Source organism: Lagopus muta, chromosome 18, assembly GCF_023343835.1.
Source record: "Lagopus muta isolate bLagMut1 chromosome 18, bLagMut1 primary, whole genome shotgun sequence".
Lineage (NCBI taxonomy): Eukaryota > Metazoa > Chordata > Aves > Galliformes > Phasianidae > Lagopus > Lagopus muta.
Window position 1 is genome coordinate 1,777,163 of NC_064450.1, and position 24,613 is coordinate 1,801,775.

The window sequence follows — 24,613 nt, forward strand, 5'->3', positions numbered from 1 at the left end:
CTGGGGATTCCAGACCTGGACACAGTACTGCAGCTGGGGCCTCACAAGGCACAGTAGAGAGGGACAATCACCTCCCTGTCCCTGCTGGCCCACTTCCTTGTCTGACGGGGACAATGGCAGGAAGGGAGGCGGGCGGCCCGCTGGGACACGTGGGCCACACTCGGCGTCCGTGAAGGACGGGAACACCGCGACAGAGCCCAGGGCCGAACCCTACGGGACCGCGTGGGCATCTCGGGATGTGCCGCTGCTCCAAGCCCGGCACAGGTGGGCGGCCCCGGTTCCTCGGCCTCAGAGGCCGGAAGAGGTCGGCACGTCCCTGCCCCACCCGCGGCCACTTCCGAGTCTAGCAATAGGAAAACCAGGAAACGCAGCAGATCCGCACCGGTGGGAGCAGCGCACATCCCGGCTCCGACACCACGCATAGAAGCGGCACGGGGGGCGCGGCCACGCTTCACCCCGCCCTCAGACCCGCCCCACGTGACGTCACGATATCGCCCCGCCCACCGTGGTGCCCGGATGAAGCAGTTCCGCCGGCGGCGGGTGATGCTGCGGCAGTGACAGGGGATGCGCTCCGGTGAGCAGCGGCCGCGGCGGGTACAGGGGACGAGGGGGGCCGTGGCGGTCAGCAGCCGGTCCGCTGGGTAATGGACATTGAGCGATGGGCGATAAGCGATGGGCAATGGGCATTGAGGGGCTGCGGCCCCGGCTTCTTCCACCTATTGGCTGCAAAGTGACAACGGGGCAGCTCCCGCCCTGCAGCGCATTCTATTGGTCGGCTGCACGGCCCCTCTGCCTCTCATTGGCGGATGCGCCTGCCTGTCTGTCGGCGGCCCGGCCTGGCTCTGCTCGCGCGGCCACCGCCCTATGCGAGCCGCTACCCCCCCCCCCCCACCCCGGGCTCCTGAGGTAACGGCGCGCGGCCGGTGCCGTCCGTCTGTCTGTCCGTCTGCAGGAGGCCGCGGGGCGGCACGAGGCGGGCGGGAGGGCGGGCGCGGAGAGGGTCGGGCTGCGGGGCTTGGGCGGGGGGAGCGGGGCTGGGGACCGCGGGCCGCCCGGCGGCTGTGCGCGGGGCTGAGGCGGGCGACGAGGGGGAGGGCGGCGTTGGGCCCCGACGGGAATCGCCGCCCCGCGGCGTCTCGGTGGTCTCGTCCCTCCCGGTGCCGCTGGTCGCTTTCCCTGCCGGCCGCAGACGCAGCTCGTGTTCCTCCGTTCCGTTCTTTTCAGCCCTAGGGTTCGCAGTGCTGAGAGCTGGCACGGCCTGCAGTGCTGGCAGGTACGTGACCGGCGGATGGGAGCTTCAGGCGGTGCCAATTAATGCCCGCCCTTAATGACGCTGGTTGCACGGAGCGTGCTGTCACCTTTCTTCCCTCTCACAGCCGCGGCTTGGTTTGCTGCTCTGTCAGAGATGCTGTTTGCTGCTGCCGATGCCGGGTCTGTCTGTGCTGGGTATTCCACACTGCAGGTTCCCCCTGTGCTCAGCAGGGCTCTGTGCTGCCGTGCCCCATCCCAGCAGGCCCTGCCAGTTTGATGAGTTTGACCCCAATTGCAGCAGACGTGACGTGAGGGATGAGCACACTGACATGAGGCACAGCTCCTGGAGCTGGACTTGCAGCTGAGTGACTTCCCATTAAGATCTCCTGCTGACGAGGATGGCTCTCCTCACCCACGCAGCTCATTGTTCTCCACCCCTGCTTGGTGACTCAGGGCTGCTCTGCTCCTTCTGAAACTCAAAACTCGCTTGACTCAGTGAGGAGTGCAGAGAGGGATTTTTTTGTTTTGTGCCCAAGGAAGTGGGCCAGCAGGGACAGGGAGGTGATTGTCCCTCTCTACTGTGCCTTGTGAGGCCCCAGCTGCAGTACTGTGTCCAGGCCTGGAGTCCCCATACAAGAAAGACAGGGAGTTGTTGGAGAGGGTCCAGAGGAGAGCCATGAAGATGAAGAGGGTTCTGGAATCACCTCCTCTATGAGGACAGGCTGAGGGACCTGGGCTTGTTCAGCGTGGAGAAGAGAAGGCTGCAGGGTGAGCTCATTGCAGCCTTCAGTACCTAAAGGGAGCCTACAAACAGGAGGGGAGTCAACTCTTTGAAAGGGTAGATAACAGCAGGACGAGGGGAAATGATTTTAATTGGAGGGAGGGAAGATTTAGGTTGGATGTCAGGGGGAAGTTCTTCACAGAGAGAGTGGTGAGGAGCTGGAACAGCTGCCCAGAGAGGCTGTGGATGCCTTGTCCATCCCTGGAGGTGTTCACTGGCAGGTTGGATGGGGCCCTGGGCAGCCTGAGCTGCTGTGAAATGTGGAGGTTGGTGGCCCTGCTTGTGGCAAGGGGTTGGAGCTTCACGATCCTTGAGGTCCCTTCCCCAACCGTGGCGATTCTGTGGTTAATTGAGTGAAATGGAGTGGAAATACTCCTTGGATATTTAAGGCAATTTCATTTTGCATTAAAAAAATTCCAGGACCTCATGGATGGTAGGTGGCCTTGCCAAGGTCAATTTTTGCTTAGAAATGTATTAGCATCTGTAGTAGTAAGAAATATAGGAAGCTGTTATATTTATTTGTTTGTATTTAAACTTGATGCATCAGACAGTGCACAGACACGCTGGCTGGTAGTGCCAGCTAACTGTGAGAGGTGTGGGTTAAGTGGTGTGGTTGACTGTTTTGGTTTGTTCTTTAAATTATTAATCTTGGGTCTGCCTTGGAAGAGCTCCTCTGTCCTCACACACCTCAGCCTGGCTGGGCTGTGGTCAAGCTGCAGAACAGATCCCAGATGCTCACCTCTCTGTGCAAAGTTGTTCTGCACGTTTTTGAGAGGTGAAGGTATTTATTGAGAGGAATATGTCACTCCATGTCCTCCTCTCCTTTTGGGGTAAAGCCCTGCTTTCTGTGAGCACATGGGGGCTGTAGGCATGAGATAATCCTCAACTGTGGGAAAAGGGGGGGTAAAGACAAAAGAGAGAAGAGAATCAAGGCTGTTGGTGCCACAAGGAGAGTTGTCACCAGAGGAGTGCCTGGGCTGGGACTGCCAAAAGCACGGAAACAAAGTGCTTCTTACTTCCTTGGTCTATTAGAGCGAACTTTCATCTTGTGATCCGTGTGCTGAAGGGCCCTAAGGCCTGGCTGCCCTGTGACTCATGGGTGGTGGGTGTTACAAAAGGTTTTCCCCTCCCTGGTACTACTCAATTTGAGGTGATTTAAAGGCAGTTCACGGATCTGAGGAGAAATCTGCATTAAGTGCTTTTCTTTCTAAGTCACTTGTCATTGTGCAGCGTCCAGAAGTATCATAGCCCTCTGGCCACTGTCTTCCCAAGGAATTTTTTCATTGGAATGGTATTAATTGCTGAGAAATGTGGAGGCTCCAGGGACCTGCGTGCTGTCTTTTGTCACAGGCTCTTTGCTATGCTTGTCATAAGCTCTCAGATGAAGTCATTGCTCCCAGGCAGGTCGTGCTGCAGTGTTGCAGGGCTTTAAGAGAAAGGTAGCAAGGATTTGAGGGGTGATAGCTGGGGTGGGCACGGCACGTGGGGCTTTGCAGGTGGCCCCGGATCCTGGCACGTGCCCATGGGCAGGGGCCTCCCCTCCATCTCTGCAGGTGCTGGTCCTTGTGCCAACCTCTTCAGGTCTTCGTTTCGAGGATGCTTTGGTGGCGTTGCCTAGGAACAAATAGAGATCTGATTGTGTTGTCTGTGAAAGAAATAAATGATTTTAGTGCTGAATTCTGATGCCTTTGCTAGTTGGGCTGTGCGTGTGGTTGGTTGGGTTTTGCCCCCCGTCAGATACCTTATGTGCTAGGTATGCAAGTCTAGGCCACATGGTACAAAGCATACCTGCTGTATGAGGTTAGTACGCAGATTCTGCAGGAGACTGTTGAGATAAGGCTGAGCTGTTTGCTCTCGGGTTGTTTTAAGGGCTTTTAGCCTGAACCTGGCACAGAGTTCCTGCAGGTAGGGTTTGCTTACCTTCTGCCTGCTGTGCTGTGCTCACGGGAGGAGCAGGATTCATTATTATGGACAGTGCTGATGCTGCGTGCTCTAAGACTATTTTTTTCCTGGAAGCTCATAGGCTGCTGTTGCAAGAGGCAAGGAGGCATTTGTTGTGGTTCACCAGAGAACATTCAGTTCAAAAATAGTATTGCAGGAAAAGACAGAGGTTCACTTTCCGAAGCAGCGATGGAAGCAGGCAGCCTTCCAAAACGCGCATGAAAATGCCTCTGGCTCCTATTTCAGGATGAGAAAAACAAGAGCGAGTTGATTGGAGAAATCTAATCCGTGGCTTCTGATTGTTTGTTTGCTTTTGATTGTTTGCTTTCCCTTTGCTAATAAGTGAAAGACAACGCAAATGTGCTCAAATTCACAACCATGCTTTGAATCTTTTGATTAAAAAAATAATAATAAAGTTTATTTTAACAGGCTTGGGGGTTACCTGTCAGGTCTTGTGGGTTGGGGAGGTGAGGAATGGTAGAAACGGGTTTTCTTTAGGCTTTTGTGTTTGTGAAAGGGTGTAAAACGGGCAGAAGCAAATACTGTGGGTTTGGACAGCCTCGTGCTGGCACTGATCCTGCTCTGCATCACAGCTCAGGGTGATGGCAGCAGCCTGGGGCACAGGGAGGACTGCAGCTATGACGTGGCACTTCCCTCTTTAGGGGACTGTGACAGCCAGCATCAGTCGTTACATTGAGACCTGAAGGGCAGATGTGACTTTGGCAGGGTCTCTTTATCCAGTCCCATTGCAGGCAGTTGTTCGGTTAATTCCAAAGGTCAACTGACCTTTGTGTTACCTCCGGTGGTCAGCAAAACACTGCGGCTGTGGCAGTGCCAGCACTGTGACTTGTCGTATTTGAGTAGCAATGCTTGGCCTCTTTTCTTAGTTCTCCATCTTTGCTTCCTGAAGGTATTGGGCAGTCGCAGCTGCGTGTGAGCAGCGCTCAGGATCGCTTTGGATGCAGTGGGTTTGGAGGTGCTTCTGTAGCTCCTGATGTGTCAGCCAGTGGAGCTGGCTTTTGGGAATGGAGCAGGGTGGGTTCTGAGCTGTGGGAGGGCTGGCTGGGAGTCTGAGCTTCTAAGCATCGTGTTGTGTTTCAGGCTTAGTGTTCTGGTGGGACATTTGATCCAAGCCATCACCCAGCCTCCAGTCACATGGGGAGCCAGGGGAGCTTTTTTTAAGGTTCTCTGTTACGCTTTCTGCTTGTGTTTTAATGGCTCAGCTGAGAGGTGGCTCCATGAAAATAACAGTTTGGCCTCGGGTGCAAGGTTTGTTGAAGCACTTGAGGGGAGTGCTGCTTACCTGTTAGCTTAGTCACTTCTGCTGTGTGTTGGATTCAGACTTCAAGTCTTTTAGTATCTGGAAAATACTGAGTCACCCATGTACCAGGATGCTTTGGGGAGTGGGAAGCCAGATTAGGGTGTTGTGTACAACCAGATAAGTAAGCAGATAAGAACACCAAAACACGATTCAGTGAAGTTTGTAACCCACAAGCTCCAGTTTTTCAGAGGAATCGCAGCGTGGAAAAGCTGTTCCACTTCTAAGTGTGGAGTCGCTCTGTCCCTGTGTAATGGGGGGCTTGAAAGGAGCCGTCGCATTCTGAACATAGCTCTTGTTGTAGAGCTGCTTGGATCTGGAGTTCTGCCCGTGTAACTGAGTTTTCCCAGGGTGCTGCGTGAATGCTGAGCTGTGTTGTAATGAATTCCGAGTGGGCATCGGCATGAGCCTGCTCTCCTTTTCCCTGGAAGACGCTGCTGCATTGTCTTGTCTGTTCCTGAAAGCCCCAGTGTTGTCTGTCAAAGGCCTGATTCTGCAAGTGCCACGTATGCAGAGGAGCTCCTGAATGGGAAGGGCTTGTGCTGGGCTCAGCTCTCACACAATGCCCGAGGCAATGCGCTACAGCACAGTGCTTTGTGTCCGACTGCTGGCATCCCGTGGGCACCACCGTCCCACTGTCAGATGTTGGGAGTTGTGTGTTAGGTTCTGTTAACGCCGCGGAGCTGCTTTTTGCTGGGCGTTTGGATAGGTCTGGTTTTCTGTACCGTGAGTGGGGGGAATGGGCAAAGGCTGGCAGAAGGGAGAGGTGCAGGTTGGGAGCTGCCTGTGTCTCTTAAAGCAGTCTTACGGCTCGGAGCCACTGTGTATAGTGTGAGTGTGCTCTCCTCTTTCTCTTGTCCTCCAGGCACGGGGGAGAAATGATAAAAGTTTGTTTGCACAAATGCTTAGCTAGCATGTTGGCACGAGCTTCTGATGGGGGTGTTTCTGTAGTGCAGTTGGCAGATCAAAACCCAGTGCTGGCAGCATTGGGTGCGATGGAAAGCATGGAGTGTGGGGAGCTGTGAGCTGTTGCTGCATAGCGAGATGGATGAGGCTGGGGACTGGCTGTGGCAGCTCGGCTCCGTCCCACGAGGAGACCTGGGGGCTGTTTTGAAGGAAGAGTGATTGCTGCTGCTTGCAGGGCTCCTGGGGCGTTGGTACAAGGGTGTGCCTTGTGCAAGCAGACAGGAAGGAGTCGTGGACCCAGGCACACGTTATCGTGCTGCTTCTAGGAAATGATGTAAGGTACTTCCTCGTACTGACTTTTCTCTGAATTCAGCCGGTGGGTGGTTCCCTGGTTGTTTACCTTTAGGCACAGCTGTGGGAGCTGACCCTGTTCAATGATATGCTTCGTTTAATGAGAGGAAAATGTGCTTCTGGCTGACCCGAGAGTGCCAGCTGAGAGCCACGAGACTGAAGACTTATGAAGTGGTTTCAGTGTGATTGCTGGGGACTGATGTTATGGACACACGCAGCAGTAACCGACTGCTCACCTCTTCCTCAACCCACAAATCTGCATAGCAATTCAGGAGCTGGCCTGAGCCACAGCAGATATCTGCCTGCCTTGATGCATCAGGCTGTGAGACAGTGGCAGCTCAGGAGGTGATTCATGGGCTCTGCATCCACTGCAGACACAGGACTTGATTCGTTCCTGCTTGTCATTAAACTGCCTTGGTAACAGGTGCAGTAACTGAGGCACATACACCCAAAGTAACTTGCATCTAATGAGGAACAGCAGGACTGAAAATACATGTGCTGGGAGGAATGGTAGTGCCTCCCATGTTTTATTCTCTCAGTTCAGGACCGTGTAGGAAAGGAGGCACGGTCAGGCAGCATAAAGGCCTGTTGCATGGCAGACTGCTGCTGCAGCACAGCTGTGAGTTAGGTAAACAGGGAGAGAGTTGAGGCTTTTTGGATGTACTGAGCGCCCTGTGGGTAAGGTTGGTTCTGTGCCCTGCGCTGTGGCAGCTGCAGAGCAGTGTGTCAGTTCAGCCCTGCCTTTGGGTGAGCCAAGCACCAGCCTCTGGGGTGGGCTGCTGTGCCTGCTAATGGGAGCTCTGCTGTTGTTTTGTGCCACTTCTGGGTGTCTCACATGTGGGTCACTGAGATGCAGGACATGTCAGTGTGACACTTTCAGGCCTGGAGGGACAGCATTGGCTATTGACTGTCAGAATGTGAAAGTCAGGACTTGTAGGTCAGCTGCAGTGGTTAATCCGCTGCGATGAGCTTGGTACAAACATTGTTTAAAGGCTCTGCAATAGAGGTTAGTTTCAGCTTATTCTTTTCTGGAGATTTATGATCTATTTTAAGTTTTGCTTTTTGGAGAGGAAAGAAAAAAAAAAAAGATATGGCTGCCTGTGAGCAAGAAGGTTGGTGGGAGCTTGAAAATGACACAGTGCTGCCTGGAGCTGGGAGCTGGGCCTGGCTGAGTGCATCCCCGGGTACTGCAGTGCATGCAGATCCAGCACCACTGCTTTGTTCTTATCGTCATCTTCAGCCGTGTCTGAGGCCTGGTGTGTGGGGAGCTCTCTGTGCAGTCATGGCAGACAGTGTTGCAGTGTGCGCTGTAGGAAGAGCCTTTTACTAATCAAAGTGGAAACTGTGATAGCTGTAAATTCTTACCAGTGGTGGTCCTAAATGTGCCAGTGGCATTAACTGCTGCTTCAGTGGTCAGTAAAGGATACAGCCCAGATTTCTGGTTTTGTTTCAGGCTGCATGAGCGTTTCCAGAGGTTGCAGAGCATGGAGTTACTTGTTGCAGCTGGTCTTTGCTCAGAGGTGGCTGTTAGGGATCATTAACACTCACAGGCCAGTGTCAAGTCTGCAGGGCCCAGCATTGAAGTACAGCAGCAGTGGGGGGGTTTGCTCTGCCTGCCTCATCATACTAAAATTGCTTTCTTACGTGTGCATCCTACAGATCATATTGAACATGGACAGTGAGGAAATTCCGACCTTCTCAAGTCCAAAGGAGGAAACTGCCTATTGGAAAGAGCTTTCCTTGAAGTACAAACAAAGGTACTGTTGTATATTTTCAGAGTGGATTTGGTTCTTGGTGACTGAGGATGTGGCTTAGTCTGTTTCTCTGTGAGACTTTACCAAAAATGTATTAAAATGACTCTCTGCATTTCCAGTTTAGGTGCAGCTTTTAAATCCAGCCTTGTGGAGGCTAAGTATTTCGTTCCCTGTGTTACCATGCCGTGAACTCAAGCCTGAGCAAGTTAGAGCAAGAGAAGAGCCCTTTTATGATAATGTGCATCTTTGTATAATTAAAATGCTGTCTTAAGTAGTAGCTTGATGTTTTGCAGTAAGAAGACTGCCTGTGGGCTTGCCTGGCATCATTACTGTTCCCCTGGGCTTCTTGCACTCAGTCTGAGAAGTTTCTGATTTGGTAGCTGGCTGCAATATATTGAAGTCTGTTATACCTCTTAGTCCTGCCTGTGTTTGCCTCTGCTGTCTTTTAAGGGGAGCAGAATGCTTTTTGGTTACAAAAAGTGGCAGGAGAGCTTGTTGTCTTCAGTGCTGCTTGTGGTTCGTGGTGGTTGTTGATTTGTTTGTTTGTTGTGGGGGAGGGGAGTCAGCACTGGAGGTTTCCAGCTCGTACATTTCAGAAAGCTTTTCTTGCACTCTGTGTTACTGGTGTGCAATAGAAGCAAAGCCAGCCTAAGGAGCCCAGTGTGCAAGCTGTTTTTTGTTTGGGTCTGTCTTCTGGGTGTAGGGGGCAGGGTGTGGGCATTTGAGATCCTTGAGCTGTGTGAAAAAGTCTGTCAGGAAGGTCTCACTGGTGCCAATCGAGATGTAGGTTCCTAAAGCCAACTCTGCCGGTTGCAAAGAGCTGCTACATATGGTAAAGATGAAAATGTAATTAGTGAAGTATGTGGAGTTGCTGCTACAAGTCATTTAATACCTTGCAGTGGTGTAAGGAGGGTAGGTGCTGGCTTCCTACCAAAGCATTTAGCAACCCTGAGATTCAAACCTGAATGCTTTCCAGCACACTTCTATTTGCAGGTAGTGATGCAGTGATTGTTCTGTGCTGGTTTTTGCCTGAAGCAGGTTAAAAGCTTTATGTCGTGACTCTCTCAAGTCTGCTAGAGTGACGTCTAGTGGGGTACAGACTAGCAGGAATCCTGGAAATAGCCTTGCTATAGGTTGTATTTGCATGTGCATTTAATGGAGTTATTTGGTATAAAGGGGTGAATTTCCATTAGTAGGTAAACAATACAATTGCTCTGTTTCCCCCATTTTTAATTTTCCTTGCAGAGGTCTGTGGTTAAACACTTTAAAACTCTTGTTGCCTTTTCATCTAATTATTTCTGAAGAGCAGTGAACTTTGTGCTTGAGAGATGCTGCATTTTGAACTGATGAAATCTCCTTCCAGCTTCCAGGAAGCTCGTGAAGAACTGGCTGAATTTCAGGAGGGAAGCAGGGAACTAGAAGCTGAGTTGGAAGCGCAGCTAGTGCAGGCTGAGCAGAGGAATAGAGATTTACAAGCAGATAACCAAAGGCTGAAATATGAAGTGGAAACATTGAAGGTAGGTCTCATCTGTAACTTCTTCCTTCAGATATGTCGTGGGTATCATTTCAGGCTGTCTGTTCTGTTCTGGGTCACTGGAGGTCTAAACGATGTAAAGGAATCATCTGCTTAAGCTCTACTCTTGAGCATGGCATGTACTCCAAATAAGGCCAGCAGCACACCAGAGAAATTTCTCAAGGACTTTTTCTTGTTCACGTCATTAAACACTTGTCATTGAGTTTGTGCTCGTTTGTTTGAAATCTTTAGGCTTCGCTAAGTGGTGCTTTGTTGTGTACACAGGCAGCATCACATAGCAACAGGGAGGACAACACAAGTTTGTTTTGTCAGACCATGATTTTGTCCTCTTTCTGGACTTTTTTTTTCTTTTTTTTTTCCCCCAGAATTTCTCCTTCGTCTTTTGGCACCCTACTGAAATGTGACAGTGGGTGATTGGTGACATCTTTTGGGGGGATTCTCCTAATTTTTTCTTGATAGCCATATCTGTGGGGATAGGGACTGCATAAAGATCTGTTTGTGTACAGAAAGGGAATTCTAGTTAGTGTCTGTCCATTAAGGAGTTCTTGCCTCTCTTGGGGTCCTGAAAAGTACTTGTTCTGGTGATCTTGGATTATTTTATGAAAGCAAGGGTTGGGATCTTACCCAATAGAAGTGATATTTTGAGAATTTCTTGTTCACATATCCAGTCCTAGTTATGTCTGTAAGGCTGGTACCTATTCTTTTAAGGTCAGCAGTTTTTCCATAAGCCCCTGTCTGCACCCTTAAAGCAGGTGAGAGCATGTTTTGGAATTCATCTTCCAGCCTTTCAAAGATAAGTTTGTGAACTTGGAGGTGTCCAGTAACAGATTGCAGTGGCTCTGATTTTCAGCAATGGAGATGTCAGATGAGTTCTTGTGTCTGTGGCCGTTGTAAGGGGAGGGAGGCACTGAAAGGGAAGGCTGTGCAGTTTGATTTCTCTCTGGTTTTCTAGATGTTTGTGGCTTTAGAGCAGCTGAACAGCCAGCTGTGTCGTTAAGAGCAGTCAGTGCACAAGGCAGCGTGTGCAATCGTATCTTTTGTTCCTTGCTGATGTTCTGAGTTCCCCCTGCCTGTACAGTTTTTGCCTTGCAGTCCCAGATGTGCAGACCGCAGTTAGCATGTTGCTTCGAGGATGCTGCTGATACTTCCCTCTCTACGCCTCTCTCTTTCAGGAGAAACTGGAGCACCAGTATGCACAGAGCTACAAGCAGGTGTCATTGTTAGAGGATGACCTGAGCCAGACCCGGGCCATTAAAGATCAGCTTCATAAGTATGTCAGGGAGCTGGAGCAGGCCAACGATGACTTGGAGCGTGCCAAGAGGTGAAGGCTGCAAAACTCTTATTTCCTTAAATATTCGCTGGATCTTGTCTGTGTTATTCATCATTTTATTATTCAGATTCATCATTTTATTATTCCTTTAATGGGGGAGTGGGGGAGGAGAACAAAAATGCACATGTAAAAAATAATAATTAAAAAAAATCCTAAGTCACTTGACTCTTTGTAAAGTGCAACTTACCCTTGGAGTTCACCTCCATCAGCTGGTAGTTTTGCGTTACAGAAGAAAAGCTTTTGGGGGGACCTGAGGTGCTTTGTGTTCTTGTGAGCAATGAGCTGTGCAAGCGAGGCCAGTGCTCTAATTTTGATACTGCCAGCCCAGTGACTCTTACGTTTGTGATCCCTGTAGCTCAAAGCCCCTTTGAAGTAGGAAGCTGGTGCTTTACTTGGTCCCTTTTAAATTAAACACGCCAAAGGAGTCTCCTCTTTCCTTGCATAACAGCTTAATGACGGTGGGGAGCAGATGTGGTCTGTGTAAGTGCAGAAAATGAGCAGGCTGCTGCAGGAGACGCCCGTTTTTGGAGTCGATCGTGCTTCCGCTCTGCTGAATGGGAATTTTGCCATTGATTCAGTGGGACCAGGAATGAGCCTCTGGCTATTTGGCAGTAAGATCTGAGAGCTGAGGCCTTGTTTCCACAGCACTCTTAACCTCATGACTAACTTTTGACACACATAAGTTGTCTCACTGATATCACGGGACAAGCATCCCAGTGCCCTTCTTTCTGTGAGCTGCTGCCTGTTTCTCCAGAGCTGACACACGAAATACATGACTTTGGAGAATGACTTGGGAAAAATGGAGCTCGGTGTGCCAGGCTGGCTCTGCCCCAGCTCTTTGGCACATCTTGGAGAGCTAGATACTATCATGTTCTTTTCATCTCTCTCTCTCTTCTTTGGAGCTCTAGTCCCTCCTAAGAAGCATTTTCATAGCTTTCAAGTAACTATCTTGAATGTAGGTCCTGCTAACATTTTTCCTCTATTATGTATTTGAATACACTTTTAAGTTAGCTGAGCTGAAGAATCTAATATTCTGGATTTTGTTTCTAGGGCAACAATAGTTTCATTGGAAGACTTTGAGCAAAGGCTGAACCAGGCGATAGAGAGAAACGCGTTTCTAGAAAGTGAACTGGATGACAAGGAGTCACTGCTAGTTTCTGTACAGAGATTAAAGGATGAAGCCAGAGGTATGGCTTGCTTGATTAGTTCTGTCTTTGTACATTGCTGACTTACTAACAGAGACATGAAGCAACCAGAGCTCATGTTTATGGAAAGCTTCACTTAATGAGATTGAAACTGGATGTGTAATATAAGCGTTGGAATTTACCTGCTAATAAGCAGTATGTTCTCTGTTCTTTGTGTGTTCACTGAATCTAAGAGGAAAGAATTCCTCCCGTTGGGTAAAATCAGTGTCAGATTCTTTCAGGGTTTTTAACCAAGCTGAGTAAAAACATACTGCTTTCCACAGATTTAATAGAGCTGAAAACTGTTCTAGAAGTTTCCTCTCTGTGGCTTTGTGCCACAAGGCACAGGGAAAGTACAGGAAGTGACAAGGAAATGCATGCCAAATGGTAAATAATTATCTTTAAAAATGCTGCCTGCTGTTACCTTCTGAACCTGTTGGAAGTTGCCTGGCTTCTTTAAGATATGGCATTAAAGACTGTGGTTAGAGCCGTGGCATCAGAGATGCTTCAGATAATCCTCAGAGCTGTAAGAGCTGGGAATTCCCTGAGAGGTTTCATGTTGAGAATGTGGGGGAAACTTTATTTCTATTTTGGTGGTTGGGGAACATGATTGCTCTGATGGAGCAGCGTTAGCATGCCATCACTGCAGGTTAGACATCCGTGTTTTTCAGCATTCTTTCCAAACTATTTCTTTGGAAGCAATTTCTCAGTGAAAGCAAGGACCTAAAAAGGACCTTTTTAGGCTGTGCCTGAAAAGCAAACAAACACAAACAAAAAACCCAACCATGTAATGTATTAGTGATTTGCCTCTGGGCCCTGCTTGAGACTTCACAGATCCATTGCTGAATTGTGCTGGATGTTCTTTATAGCAAATCTGTGTGGAATGGGAGGCAGCAAGGTGGTGATACAGAGCAGTCCAGAGAGATAGTGGGAATAAAGCACTGGATTCCTAATTTCCCTTCTCATCCTCTGTCATTTGGGCTATGAACCTCTTTAGTCTGCTTGTTCTCATCTTGATGAATCAAGAAACAGCAGACACAACCCCTTCCCAATGGCTAGTGTGCAGTCCAGCAGATGATTAAACTGGAAGGGCAGCGTTAGGAATTAGAAACACAAGATCAGGTCATCAGTCTGTTTCCATGGCCTCCCAGCTGAGTGCAGTTAGCAGGCATTTGTGAGTGGCTGTGTTCTTCTGCAGCCTGCTTTCCATGGAACTCAAACTACAAGTGGGGAGGAATGTGAGCGCAGGTCACCAGCCTTGTGCTCTGGGTGCACGCAGCTCTCTGGGCCAGCACTGTGTGGCCTTTCGAGCTCTGCCTTATTTGAGATGGAGGGCTTTGCTGCTGGAGGGAGGCAGCGACAGTGACTCACTGATTACTGCAGAGTATTCTCTGCAAGAATTCTGTTGTTCTGTGGAATGCTGGAGAAATCTGCCACTGATGTGCTGTGTGTTTTGTCTGCGTGCTCAGACCTGCGGCAGGAGCTGGCAGTACGGGAAAGGCAGCAGGAAGTCACCCGCAAGTCTGCGCCCAGCTCTCCAACTCTGGACTGTGAGAAGATGGATTCAGCTGTCCAGGCATCTCTCTCCTTGCCAGCTACGCCTGTTGGAAAAGGATCTGAAAATAGTTTTCCTTCCCCCAAAGGTATAATTCCTGGAAACTGTGCCTGATTGGGTGGGAGTACGTTCTGCTTGTCGAAAAATAACTTCAGACAGGCCCTTGTTAGTAAATTCAAAGTGAACACAGATACGTGTGGACCCTACATAACGTGTGCTGAAATACCAGAGCAGTGTCAGACCTATTTAATAAGTGTAATTAGTTAATACTGTGGGAAAGAAAGGGAGAAGCTTAGCTACTGCTTTGTAGGGGCGAGGATCTTGCTCTGCAGTAGAATACGTTTGGGGTCACAGGGAATGCAGTAAGTAACATTTCAGCTGAAGTTCCCTGGTGGGTAAATGGTGGGTAGCAGTGCTGGGCTGTCTTTGTTAGCGTGTGCTTGCGGGGTGCTGTGCTGTCAGGCAGTGGGATATTAGCCTAGTCCTCTTCCATCTGGAAGGCTCAGGTCAATCACGAGGATTAAAACAATTTATTTTAAATCAAAGTAGACTCCAGAGAAAGCTCTGGTTGGATTAGATGGATTGCAGGCAGCAGCTATGCAGATGGAGAGTGCGTGAACTCTGCGTGTGTGTATCTAATGGGCAGGAGGGGAGTGGGCAGGAATTAAGCTTTTTCTCTGTGGCTAGTGATCTGTAGCCTGTGTTACTGTTTGTACAAAGAGTCTGCAGTCAGATCTAAGATTTACCTCCTTACAGGAGTTATTTAAAAATGAAATAGTGGAGGAGTGGCACATATATAATGAAGTGTGTTTGTTTGCAGCTATACCAAATGGATTTGGTACAAGCCCTCTTACTCCTTCAGCTAGAATATCTGCACTCAACATCGTGGGGGATCTCTTACGGAAAGTTGGGGTGAGTGCTGTGTACTGAACTGTCCCCAGTTCTGTGCCTTCCCTGAGAGTTCATCCACATGGGGGATGAAGAGGCCTTGGCTCATGCTGAATTAGTGCTGGAGTTTCTAAGGTGTCTCTCTTAAACTGTCCACACTTAGTGTTTGGGATGTGACAACGCTTGTTTTTTAATTATCTTGATTCATGGAGCGGGTTGCTAAGGATCTGATGCCAGCTTTTAGAGATAAAATCTGTTTTTGGAGTAAAGACTTTCTTGGTGCATGGAGGCTGGGTGTTAGCAGATGCTTGTTCATGTTTCATGTGAAAGCAGGACTCAGCTGAACCTCAGCCTTAGGACCCACTGCACAATTGTGTTATTCATGGGAGGTGAGCTGATAGCAGATGGAGGCTCTGAGGAGATCTGCAGAAGTTACTGAGAACTTAAATGAATAGGTTATAAAAAATAAAATAGCCCTTTGGTAAGAAAGTGAAAGAATAAATCGGGAGAAAGCCGAGTGTTCCCATCTGTAGTTGATTGGGAGGTGAAATGCGAGCCTCTAAAGGGATTACAACTGTGAGCAGGAAAGAAGTGCTTTTGACATCTGTTGTGGTGTTGCTTAGGATGCCAGGCTTTCCAGCTGAATGAAGACACAACTTGTGAGTGGTGAGAAGCTTGTTTGCTTACCTCCTTGGGCAGTGTTTCGAGTGGAAGCATGGTAGCCTTGGTGTCTAGCCTCCAGGGCTGGCTTTCCTTTGTCCCTTGTGGTTTGCACTAAGAACAGAAATAGCTGGCATGAATATGGTTGTTTTAGCCAAATCTGACATTAAAAATCAGATCATTGCTTGTATTTAGAGCTTGTGAGCTCATCAAGCCTGGGTTGAAAGGGCAGCAGGACGGCTCAGGGTTCCAGAGTGGCATGTTTAAAATGGGATCATTGTGAGTAAGAGTCTGTAGGGGATTTAGGGAGCTTAATGACATCCCATGTGATTACTCTGCGAGGACAGGAAATGCCAAATAAGCGTGCTTCTTTCCCAGCCTATTCTTAAACACACACAGCCAGCGATACTAAATTCCAGCTGATGCATTTACTTAGTAATAATTATAGGATGTGCAGGGTTTCTGTGGGTTGGCTTACCCATTGGGTGCCTCATCCTGTGCCTGGGGCTCCCTTTCTCTCCAAGATGTTCCCCTCAGCTTTCTTGCTGGCATGTGAGACAGCAAGCTACATGGACAGCTCAGTTTTGGTGCCCTCCCTGCTAGGAGTCAGGGGATGAGGCAAGTCTGCTACCTTGTATAGGAGGAAAAGAACTTGTCAGACTTGCTTGGATGTGGTAGAGATGAGGTAGAACCCCTGGAGATAGGCTTAGCTGCCTTTGTTTCCCTCTTATGGGGGGTCTGTAGCACCTCTTCTGAAGCTTAGCAGGGAGGATAAAGAAACAGGTGAAGTTTTGCAGGCAGTGATTAGGAAATACCAGAAAGATACTTTCCTGGGGAAAAATGCAACTTTACAAATATGCTGTGCCTCCTGAAATTGGAGGATTCTGCTTTTCTCCTTGAGCTTTTTGGTCAGCTTACACCAGCATCGCTCTAACTCTGGAACAGGAGCTTTCAGTTACCACCTCCAGCATCTGACTTCCGTGCTTCAGGTACCTAAATGAGAGTTGATTTCTTGTAAAGTCCTTACCCTAATGGAGGAGGACTGCACCTGGCAGTCTGCATCAGCATCTCATTACGTGCTTCTGACTGGAGAAAACAGCAGCTCTGTTCCCATCTAGCTCATTTTTTGCCTAAGATGGTCACACTGGGGTTCTGACCATGCTGATTTCTGGTCATGCTAAAGCCTGAACTTGAGCAGCAAAATATTTTCTCTAAAAAAAAAAAAAGTAATCCCTCTTCTCCCTCCCCCACCTCTCTTTTCCTTTCACAGGCCTTAGAATCCAAGTTAGCTGCTTGCAGGAATTTTGCAAAGGACCAGGCATCACGGAAATCCTACATTTCAGGGACCGCTAACAGCAGCGCGATGAGCAGCAACGGCACCAAGTTCCCTCATGCAGGGCATACTTCTTTCTTTGACAAAGGGTAAGCCATCATGTGTTTGTACACTGAGGGGGGTGGATGTTTCAGGATGCTGTGTGAAACAGAAGTTTTCCTTGGCTTGTTTTTAGCTTTTGTCCAGTCAGACAAATCTGTGCAGCCAGGTTCTCCAGGGGACAGAGGAGCAGCGTTCCACTGCAGGCAAATTTGCTTCACTTTGTTCCACTGCAGGCCTTTGCTTCCACCTGTAAAGCAAAAAGAAAAGCAAGTTTTTGACGTCTCAGCTGGTGGGATGTCACTGCCTGCGCTGCCCTCTGCTGCCCCAGCTCTTGGTGGCTGCATAAACCTTCTGGTGCAGTGATTGTGCCCTTCACAAGGATCTCAAGCAGGCAGTGGTGGGGCTGCCACAGCTGTTGGAATGCTTGTGTGCGGGGAGTGCCTGAACTGCAGAGCTGCAGGTTCCCTTAGTAAGAGCACTAAGTGGGCAGCACTGCTTCCTTGGAGAGTGGTTCCCTCTTTGCTCTTCTCCTCCCTGCTATCAGTGAAAAAGCACACATTACTGACTGTGAAATCCTTGCTGATAGAAGGGACAGCTGTCCTGTGCCGTCCTGTTGTGTGTCAGCCGTAGTGTTTGAGGCAGCATTTGCAGGAAAAACCACCCTGTGACTTGCTCATAGTTGGAGCTTCCTCTCTGGTATGGGGAAGTGGTTCAGCAGGAGGATTTTCCCACAGTCCTTTGTAGCTCAGGGCCCTGTGGTTGCATGAGCAGCCCTGAGGAGCAGGGTGCACAGCCAGGCTCTCCTCCTGTGTTACCCAGCAATAGGGAAACCTGTGCTCAATGGCACTGTGCAAAACACCCTCTGTGCTCTCTGCTGGCAATAGTCTTCCCTATTAGACTTCAAGCCAGAGCAGTTTTAACGCTGATATTCAGCACATCCTCTAAACAGCATTTATTGGGATCTTTAAACAACTTAAAGAGTGCCACATAGAAGTAGACAGGCTGGGTTTCTGGAATCCTCCTTGTGGGAGCTGAATCATGTTGCTATGTGGGTAGCAGGGCATGTTGCATCTTAGAAACTGGCAAGAAGAAGAGCTTTCAGAGCTACTGGTGTTTCTTGCTTTTAGAAAAGGGAGTGTTCACATACTTAGCAAGGTCAGCATCACCTGCAAATGGGGCAGACTGTGAGGTTGGCTGCGTACTGGGAGGCTGACCAGGGTCTGTGCATCACCACAGCAGTGGTGGCGGCACCGTGGGCTCCATTTCATGTGCAGGCTGTCAGAGCAGTGCTGGGGAGACATTAGAAGTGTTCTTGGGAGGCAGCATGGCTACAGTGAACTGTGGTATGGTAATTAGCTGATTGCTGCGTGGGATGGGAGTCGCTTCTAATTACCTTCTGATTGTCATCACCCTTGCTATCTGGGCTGGCTGCCTGCAGTTCAGGGCAGGCTGTAGCTGAAAAAGGCTTAGACATGTGTCCCTTTGATAGTGCACTTCCTCAGCAGACTTGAAGGATGCTAACAGACTGGGGAAGTGATGGAGGTGACCAATTTACCTGCACGTTCTTAGAGATCCTTACACAGTCCCATCCCTCCCCTCTGAACACAGATGTGCTGCAGGCCGTGGGATCAGCAGCTCACACCTCACAGCTGCCCTGCTCTGCCTTCCTCGTGGCCCAGGGCCGGGTGCAGCGCTGTGCTGCACACACACGTAACCCTGCCTCGCTGTGCGTGAGGGCAGAGCAGAGCCCTGCCACCAGACCTGAGTGCATCACAGCGGTTGGCTGAGCCGAGGTTTTGCCCTTTCTTCTCCCCTCTTCTCCTTTCTCTCCAGCCCCTGTTCTCTCTTCCCTGCCCCAAACTGTCGCTGGAGCCTGAAACAGCCACCCGCGCTCCTAGACCCGGTCCAGTCTGCAGCCGCTGCCTTATGAACGGCCAGTTGTTGGGTGGTGGGATTGTGCCAGAGGTAATCCAGCCATGTCATTACGGTTCCATTTGCTTTCCTTTCTCTGCCTTTTTGTTGCTGAAAGTGTTTGAGCCTCTGTGTCTCATCAAACTCCTGCTCTGTGCTTGCTGAGCAGAGCTAGGCGGGCAGCTGAAGCAGGTGTGGAAGCCAGGATAGGAGCAGTTACCTCAGAATCGTTTGAGGGGAGGTTTGGAGAACAGCTGGGCTTGCACGCGAGCTTTGCAGAAGAATTGGAAGGGTCAGGAATTATCTGCTGTCTTGGGTTTTGTTTTTATTTTGTGCTCTACTAAGTCTGGTATAAGATCACTTTCCTGCAGACTGGTTCCTTTAGAAACGTGGTGGCTCTGTGTGCACCCCCAGGTCTACAGAGCAGCACCTGAGGGGTGTTCTGTGATGGAAATTTGTTCTTTTGCAGTTAGAATTGTTGTTAGCTGTTAGGGACTGCGATCCACCTGGGGAATAAAATGCCTCTGACCTTGATGGGTGCCGCAGAGGCACAACGACAGCTGAGCTGGGACTGCAGTGAGCCAAGACGAGCTGTTTGTTCCTTGGGGCATGAGCTCCTTGCTCACAACTCCCTCAGTCCTTTTCTTTGAGCATCAGAGCACTGCAGTTGCTGTTTGTTCTGTGAATCTGCTGGGCTGTGTTTAAAAGTGAGATGTGCCTCTGCTTGCACGCTGCTGGCAGTGCCACCGTGTGAGCAGCTGTGGTGGCAGTCACTGCACCTAGGATCCCTGTCTGCCCTGCAGAGCATCCTTGTGCAGAGCTCAGGGATCAGCAGCCAGGTGAGGTTCAGTCAAACCCTTTTCCCTGTGGCTTAACTCAGGGTTGTGTCCAAGAATGTCTTCACTGTGTGCATAAACTGTTTCACTTTTTCTCCACTAGGCGTGAAAAGGTGATATTCCCCACCTTGGTCATGGGTAAATGAATTCATTTGCAATGATAAGCTGCATGCATTTTAACTGCGGTGCTTGGAGGTGCAGAGTTGGTGGATATGCTAACTGCATGAGGTAGTTCTCGTAGCACTACGAACTAATAGGCAATGATTGAGGCCTGAGGCTATAATCTTTCTTTCTCTTTGCTTTAGATAAGTTTCTCTGGTGCTGTGACCAGTTCCAGCTGTAAGGTTGAGTGCTGCTTGCTTTCTTGGTTTAATAACTCTTCAAATATATGCATGTTTCTGATGGAGTCGGATGTGACAGAGATATGGGGTGAAGCATTGCTGCTCTTACCCCAGCTAATCCTGCAGTCAGTGTGTCCTCTGCCTTGTTTCTTCCTCAGCACTGTGCTGGGTGTTGGCCTGCCTTGGAGGGAGCAGGGATGGCCCTTCCCTGCTGTGTGTGCAGTGGGGGCCAGGCTGGGTTATTGGGCTCCAGGACAGTGTTCTGTTGAGGTTCTGTTTGATGCTTAGAGTTAAGAGAGGCTTTGTGCTAAGGATGAAATACAGCTTGAAATACAGATTAACGAGTAAAGATCCAGCTGGAGCAATCACAGGATGGAGAGCAGCTGGAAATGGGCACAAAATGTGTGCCATGGTCAGGACAGCAGTCAGAAACACCCAGCAGGAGCTGCTGCAGGGGGGAATGTTTCCAGCAGGGACTGTTGGCTTGGGATCAGTCTGAGGCGCCGGCCCTGATGGACTCACCATAGAGAGAGCTCTCTGTAAATCAGAGCTGCTGCTTCATCTTCATTTCTGCACCAAGGGTGACGCCAGCAGTGTGCAGTGTGTGTCCCCTGCCCTGCTGCACCCCGCTCAGCGATGGCTCCTTCTCCTTTTTGTCCTGGGCTTCGTGAAGCTGTTGGTGTCTCCCCAGCTCAGTCTGGGCCCTGCCATGTCTGTGTGGCATCTGTGAGGAGGGCCTGACTGCTTCATGGCCTCTGGCCTTGGTTATGCTTCTCTGGGATGTGAAAAGGGCACCCGTGCTGCTGAATGGGCCTTGGAGCAGGAGCTGAAAGGAGTTGCATCCCTTAAAGGTGAAACTCTGCCATTCCTGCCTCGAATGTCTCTTTTCTCTTCCAAAGGAAGCAAACCACTGCTTTTTAATCCCATTTATTTTTTCGTTCTCCCCTGCGCTGCTTGGCAGAGCTGCTCTCTCCCTGATAAGTCATTTGCAGAGTCATGTTGGGACCAGGTCGGCTTCCTGCCCCTTCATTCACGTGGCAATAGCAGGGTGCATCTGCTCTAAGGACTCTTCCAGTGGTGTTTTGCTGCATGGAGGCACCTGCCTCTGAAACACATTGCAGGTCGTGTCTCAGTCAGTTGAAATTTCAGCCTTAACAGGAAAGGAGGCACAGGTTTCCCCCCCACAGCCCCATGTGGGGTGCGACAGGCTCTGCTGGAGGTGGGGAGGGCTCTGCAGCAGCATTACCATGGGAAGCCAACCTTGCTAGCAGGCATTCAGGTTCTTCATCTGCTCCTCTGGATCAGCGCTGTAATTGCTGGGCACAGGGAGCACGGGGGCAGCAGTCGGGTGGGTGTGCTGTGCTGTTGAGGGGTAACTGCATCTCCTCATCAAGGCTGGGCTGACGGCAAGCAGCGGACGGCGAGCTTAGGTGGTGTGTGCAGAGCTGAATTGAGGAGATCAAAACCCAAACAGAGTGGAGGCTGCGGAAGGCTGTCACACACGTGTGCTGCTCCCTGGGCTGTGTGCCTCGCAGCTGAGAGCAGCTGTGGGAAGGGGTGAGCTTGTGGTTTGCAGCTGGGTGGAGGCTGTGGGTTTGGGGGCTCAGCAGGGAGGGGTGGGGGAGGCCTGGAGGCCCCGGAGCCCTTCTACAGCCCCAGCTCCGCTGTGCTTTACTGTGTGCTGCCTGTTCTCACTGAGCCCATTCTCCATTGCGCGGTTGCACTGCAGCTGTGTGAGCGTGTGCAGGTGGACGGACGGATGCCTCCACTGTGCTGGGATCAGCCTGTGTTGAGCCTCCAGTTGGGCTGGAGGGGAGCCAGCCCTGCCCGGCTGTGCCCTGAGGGCTGCCCGGAGCCTGCAGGCTGGGAGCAGCTGCTGCTGGGCAGGAGGGAAGGATGTGGGGAATGGGCCTGGGCGGCAGCTGAGCTGCCTGTGGCTGTGCCACCCTTGAGGCCGTCGCCCCTCATCCTCTGTATGGCCCCTGTGCAGTCAGCACAGCGCTGCCCCTGGGTGTGTGTGCAGCAGGGAGGTCTGGGGTGGAGGGGCTGGGCTCAGCCCCAGGGTGGGCTGGTACTGACCTGCCTGTCTCTTGTTGCTTCTCAGGGCAGTAAACGGCTTTGATCAAGGGACCCCGGGACTGGGAGCCTCCAGACCTTCCTCAGCACCTGGCATGCTCCCCCTGAGCGTATGAGTCGGCGCCAGGCTGTGCTTGGACTCGCGGACGCTTTTCTCGGCCCAACAAGAGAAGTGCTTTGGTTTCTTCCCCCTCCCTGCCCTGCAGGAACAGGACCTGCACCATGGCATGCAGCAGTGCCCGTGCTGCTGGAGGAGAGCCCATGCTTGCAGCCTTTCGTGTCCTGTTAATAGAGTTAACTGTAGTGGGTGTGCTCTGCGGCCCCGTACCACGTGTTGCACAAGCTGACACATAGTGCTCTGTTGCAGGGGATGCAGAACCTCAGCCAGGTGCTGCTCGACCTGTCACTGCATCTCTTTTCTCAGTTAGGTTTGGTGTGACAAAAACATTTGCCGCTTTTCTTGAAGGCTACGCCTCTCCCTGCCTGATCTCACATCCTGCTGTTTGAGCCAACCAGCTGCTGTCCTTCCCCATGGGGCTCAAACCTCTCAAGACACACTGAGTGAGGCTGGGAGCAGGAGTGGAGGCTGGCAGTGAGCTCTGGGGATGTGAGTGAATGCAGCATAGAAATCACTGCTGGACAGGTGAGCAGCTGGCTGTGTCCATAAGGCCCTTCCCCTGCCCAGCAGATGGAGGTAGAGCTGGTGCTGGCGTGGGACTTTGCTGAGGAAGGCCCAGCACACATCATTTAGCACCAGTGCCCTTAGCAGCTCTGGGCTGAGCTTGGCTGGAGCCTCCTCCCGTGGCACGGGGCCTGCAGCGAGCTTTTTCCCATGTGCCTGAACCATCCCAGCACTCTGCCCTCCTTTGTGGCACTTCTGCCCCCCCAGCCAGACATCAGCTCTTTAGGAAGCCGCTCAGCCCATGGACTGCAGTGCCCACGAACTGCCTCCTCCCAGCACCCTGCATCCCTCGGCCCCATGTTCAGCTCTGTAATATAGGACGGGATTTCAGTGTCACCTGCAGGCTTCTGTGACAGTTTTGGGCGACTGTGTTCCTTGTGGGTCTTTCAGGCGATGTATTTGTGCGAGTTCTCTGTCGCTGTGCCTCAGAGTCGGTGGATTTTGATGTGAACCAACGAACCCCAGGGGGGTCTGAGGGAAAAAAAAAACCTTCCCAGTTTGGTCCATCGTGTTCCTTGGCTCTGCAGCTGTACATTGGTTTATTTACGAGCGCTGAGAGAAACCATCGGCCCCAGCAGAACAGAGGTGGGAGCGTTTCCCCCTTTGCCCTTAGGGCCCCTATGCTCCTCTTTTCCTGTGCATCCTCTGCTGCATTTGACTGTTTACATTTGTTTTATTGTACATAGGTTTGTAAACATATTATCTTTGCCTAAGATCTTTGTACATAACTTAACTTGGGCTTTGTAGCTTTATTTATTCAAAGTCTATATGGCATGTTTCAGTAGGACAGTGTACCATAACACCGTGGGCACACAGCATAATGTGGTTTAAAGACAAAAAAAAAACCAACAACCAAAACCTGAGAGTAATATTCCCAAAATAAAGTTCTTTTAATGTGGAATTGGTGGATTTTGCAGAAGAGGCAGCGGTGGCTGTGTTTGTCCTGCAGTGTTTTTGGCTGAGCCGGAGGGCAGGGTGGGAGGCACTGCTCTTCTGTGCAGCTCCTGCCCCTTAGCTTGGCACTGCACACACTGTTGGTGCACGGAGCCAGTGGGGCTGAGCGCACCTCTGCTCCCTGTGCTGTGGGGCAGGAATCTGCTTGGGCTCCTGGTGGAGGTGTCCAGCTGCAGGCAATGAGGGGCAGCGCTGGCCGGGTTTAGGACCCCACGCACCCCCCCAGAGCTGTGCCTGCTCCAGCGCTGCCCCCAGCAGCAGAGCCCTGTGCTTCCCCAGGTACTCATGGTCTCCATCCCACTCCTGACTCACGATCACAGCACAGCCTTCCTGCTGCTGCCCTGCAGTGGCAGCCTGTGGAAATGCCTCATTGCCAGCTGGTGTTGGGGCAGAGGCGCGCCTGCATCCATGGCAGCTCCTTCCTGGGGGAGAAGTGCTGGGCAGGAGGAGAGGGGACACCATGTGGACAGGGCTGCCTTCATTGAGGTCAGTTGGAAAATGCCCTACCAGCAATAACCTGCTCTTGCACAGAGCCCGAGTGGCCACAGTACAACAGGGAGATGGGAGCACAGGCTGTGACACGTGGGGCACAGCACCACCTCTGCAGCACTGTGATCACAGGGCGGTGAGGCTTCTTCCTTTGCAGCAGGAGGAGCAGCAGCACAGCTGAGAGCAGCCTGTGAGGAGCAGGGCAGGAGCTGGCAGCAGGGCACCACATGGACAGAAGCAGCAGCCCGGCCCAACGCGATGCTCACAGCCCACGCTTGGTTGCAGCCCATCTGTGCAGCTCCCACGGCTCCCAGCTGCAGCACTGAGCTCCCAGCTCTGCCACCCCCCTGCTGCCAGTCCTGGCTGTGGAGGCAACAGGCGCAGCTCTCCCTGCTCCCAGGAGAGGTCAGACCTGACAGCTACAGAACTGGAGCTCGGAGGATGGGAAGTGTTTGGAGGCATTGAGATCCCTTTGTGATCCAGAGCTGCGCTCCAT

General features: G+C 51.0%; 1 protein-coding gene across 5 annotated transcripts; it reads left to right on the forward strand.

Moving 5' to 3' along the window:
• The first annotated feature begins 442 nt into the window (after window positions 1–442).
• On the forward strand, window positions 443–23,575 carry NDEL1 (nudE neurodevelopment protein 1 like 1). Of its 5 annotated transcripts, none has more exons than XR_007380507.1 (11): window positions 443–574; window positions 8,208–8,305; window positions 9,666–9,819; window positions 11,009–11,157; window positions 12,217–12,353; window positions 13,820–13,993; window positions 14,726–14,817; window positions 16,724–16,875; window positions 18,662–18,793; window positions 19,679–19,713; window positions 22,021–22,114. XR_007380507.1 is itself a non-coding variant. In XM_048965359.1 (10 exons), exons 2-9 carry the CDS (start codon window positions 8,220–8,222, stop codon window positions 18,756–18,758), a joined length of 1,041 nt encoding a protein of 346 aa, XP_048821316.1. In that variant the 5' UTR covers window positions 882–906; window positions 8,208–8,219; the 3' UTR covers window positions 18,759–18,793; window positions 22,021–22,132. The 5 variants fall into 5 exon arrangements, 2 of the variants coding, with proteins under 2 accessions (XP_048821316.1, XP_048821317.1); XR_007380508.1 differs by having other exon boundaries at window positions 527–641; window positions 22,021–22,115; XR_007380506.1 differs by lacking the exon at window positions 443–574 and adding an exon at window positions 882–906 and having other exon boundaries at window positions 22,021–22,115.
• Window positions 23,576–24,613: the final 1,038 nt, after the last annotated feature.

What these genes read in the sequence shown, in the direction of transcription:
- NDEL1 (XM_048965359.1), top strand. Translation starts at nt 8,220, where the DNA reads ATGGACAGTGAGGAAATTCCGACCTTCTCAAGTCCAAAGGAGGAAACT. An exon ending in ATCTCTTACGGAAAGTTGGG is followed by an intron (nt 14,818 to 16,723) that starts GTGAGTGCTGTG and finishes TTCCTTTCACAG; the next exon opens with GCCTTAGAATCCAAGTTAGC. An exon ending in ACTTCTTTCTTTGACAAAGG is followed by an intron (nt 16,876 to 18,661) that starts GTAAGCCATCAT and finishes CTTTCTCTCCAG; the next exon opens with CCCCTGTTCTCTCTTCCCTG.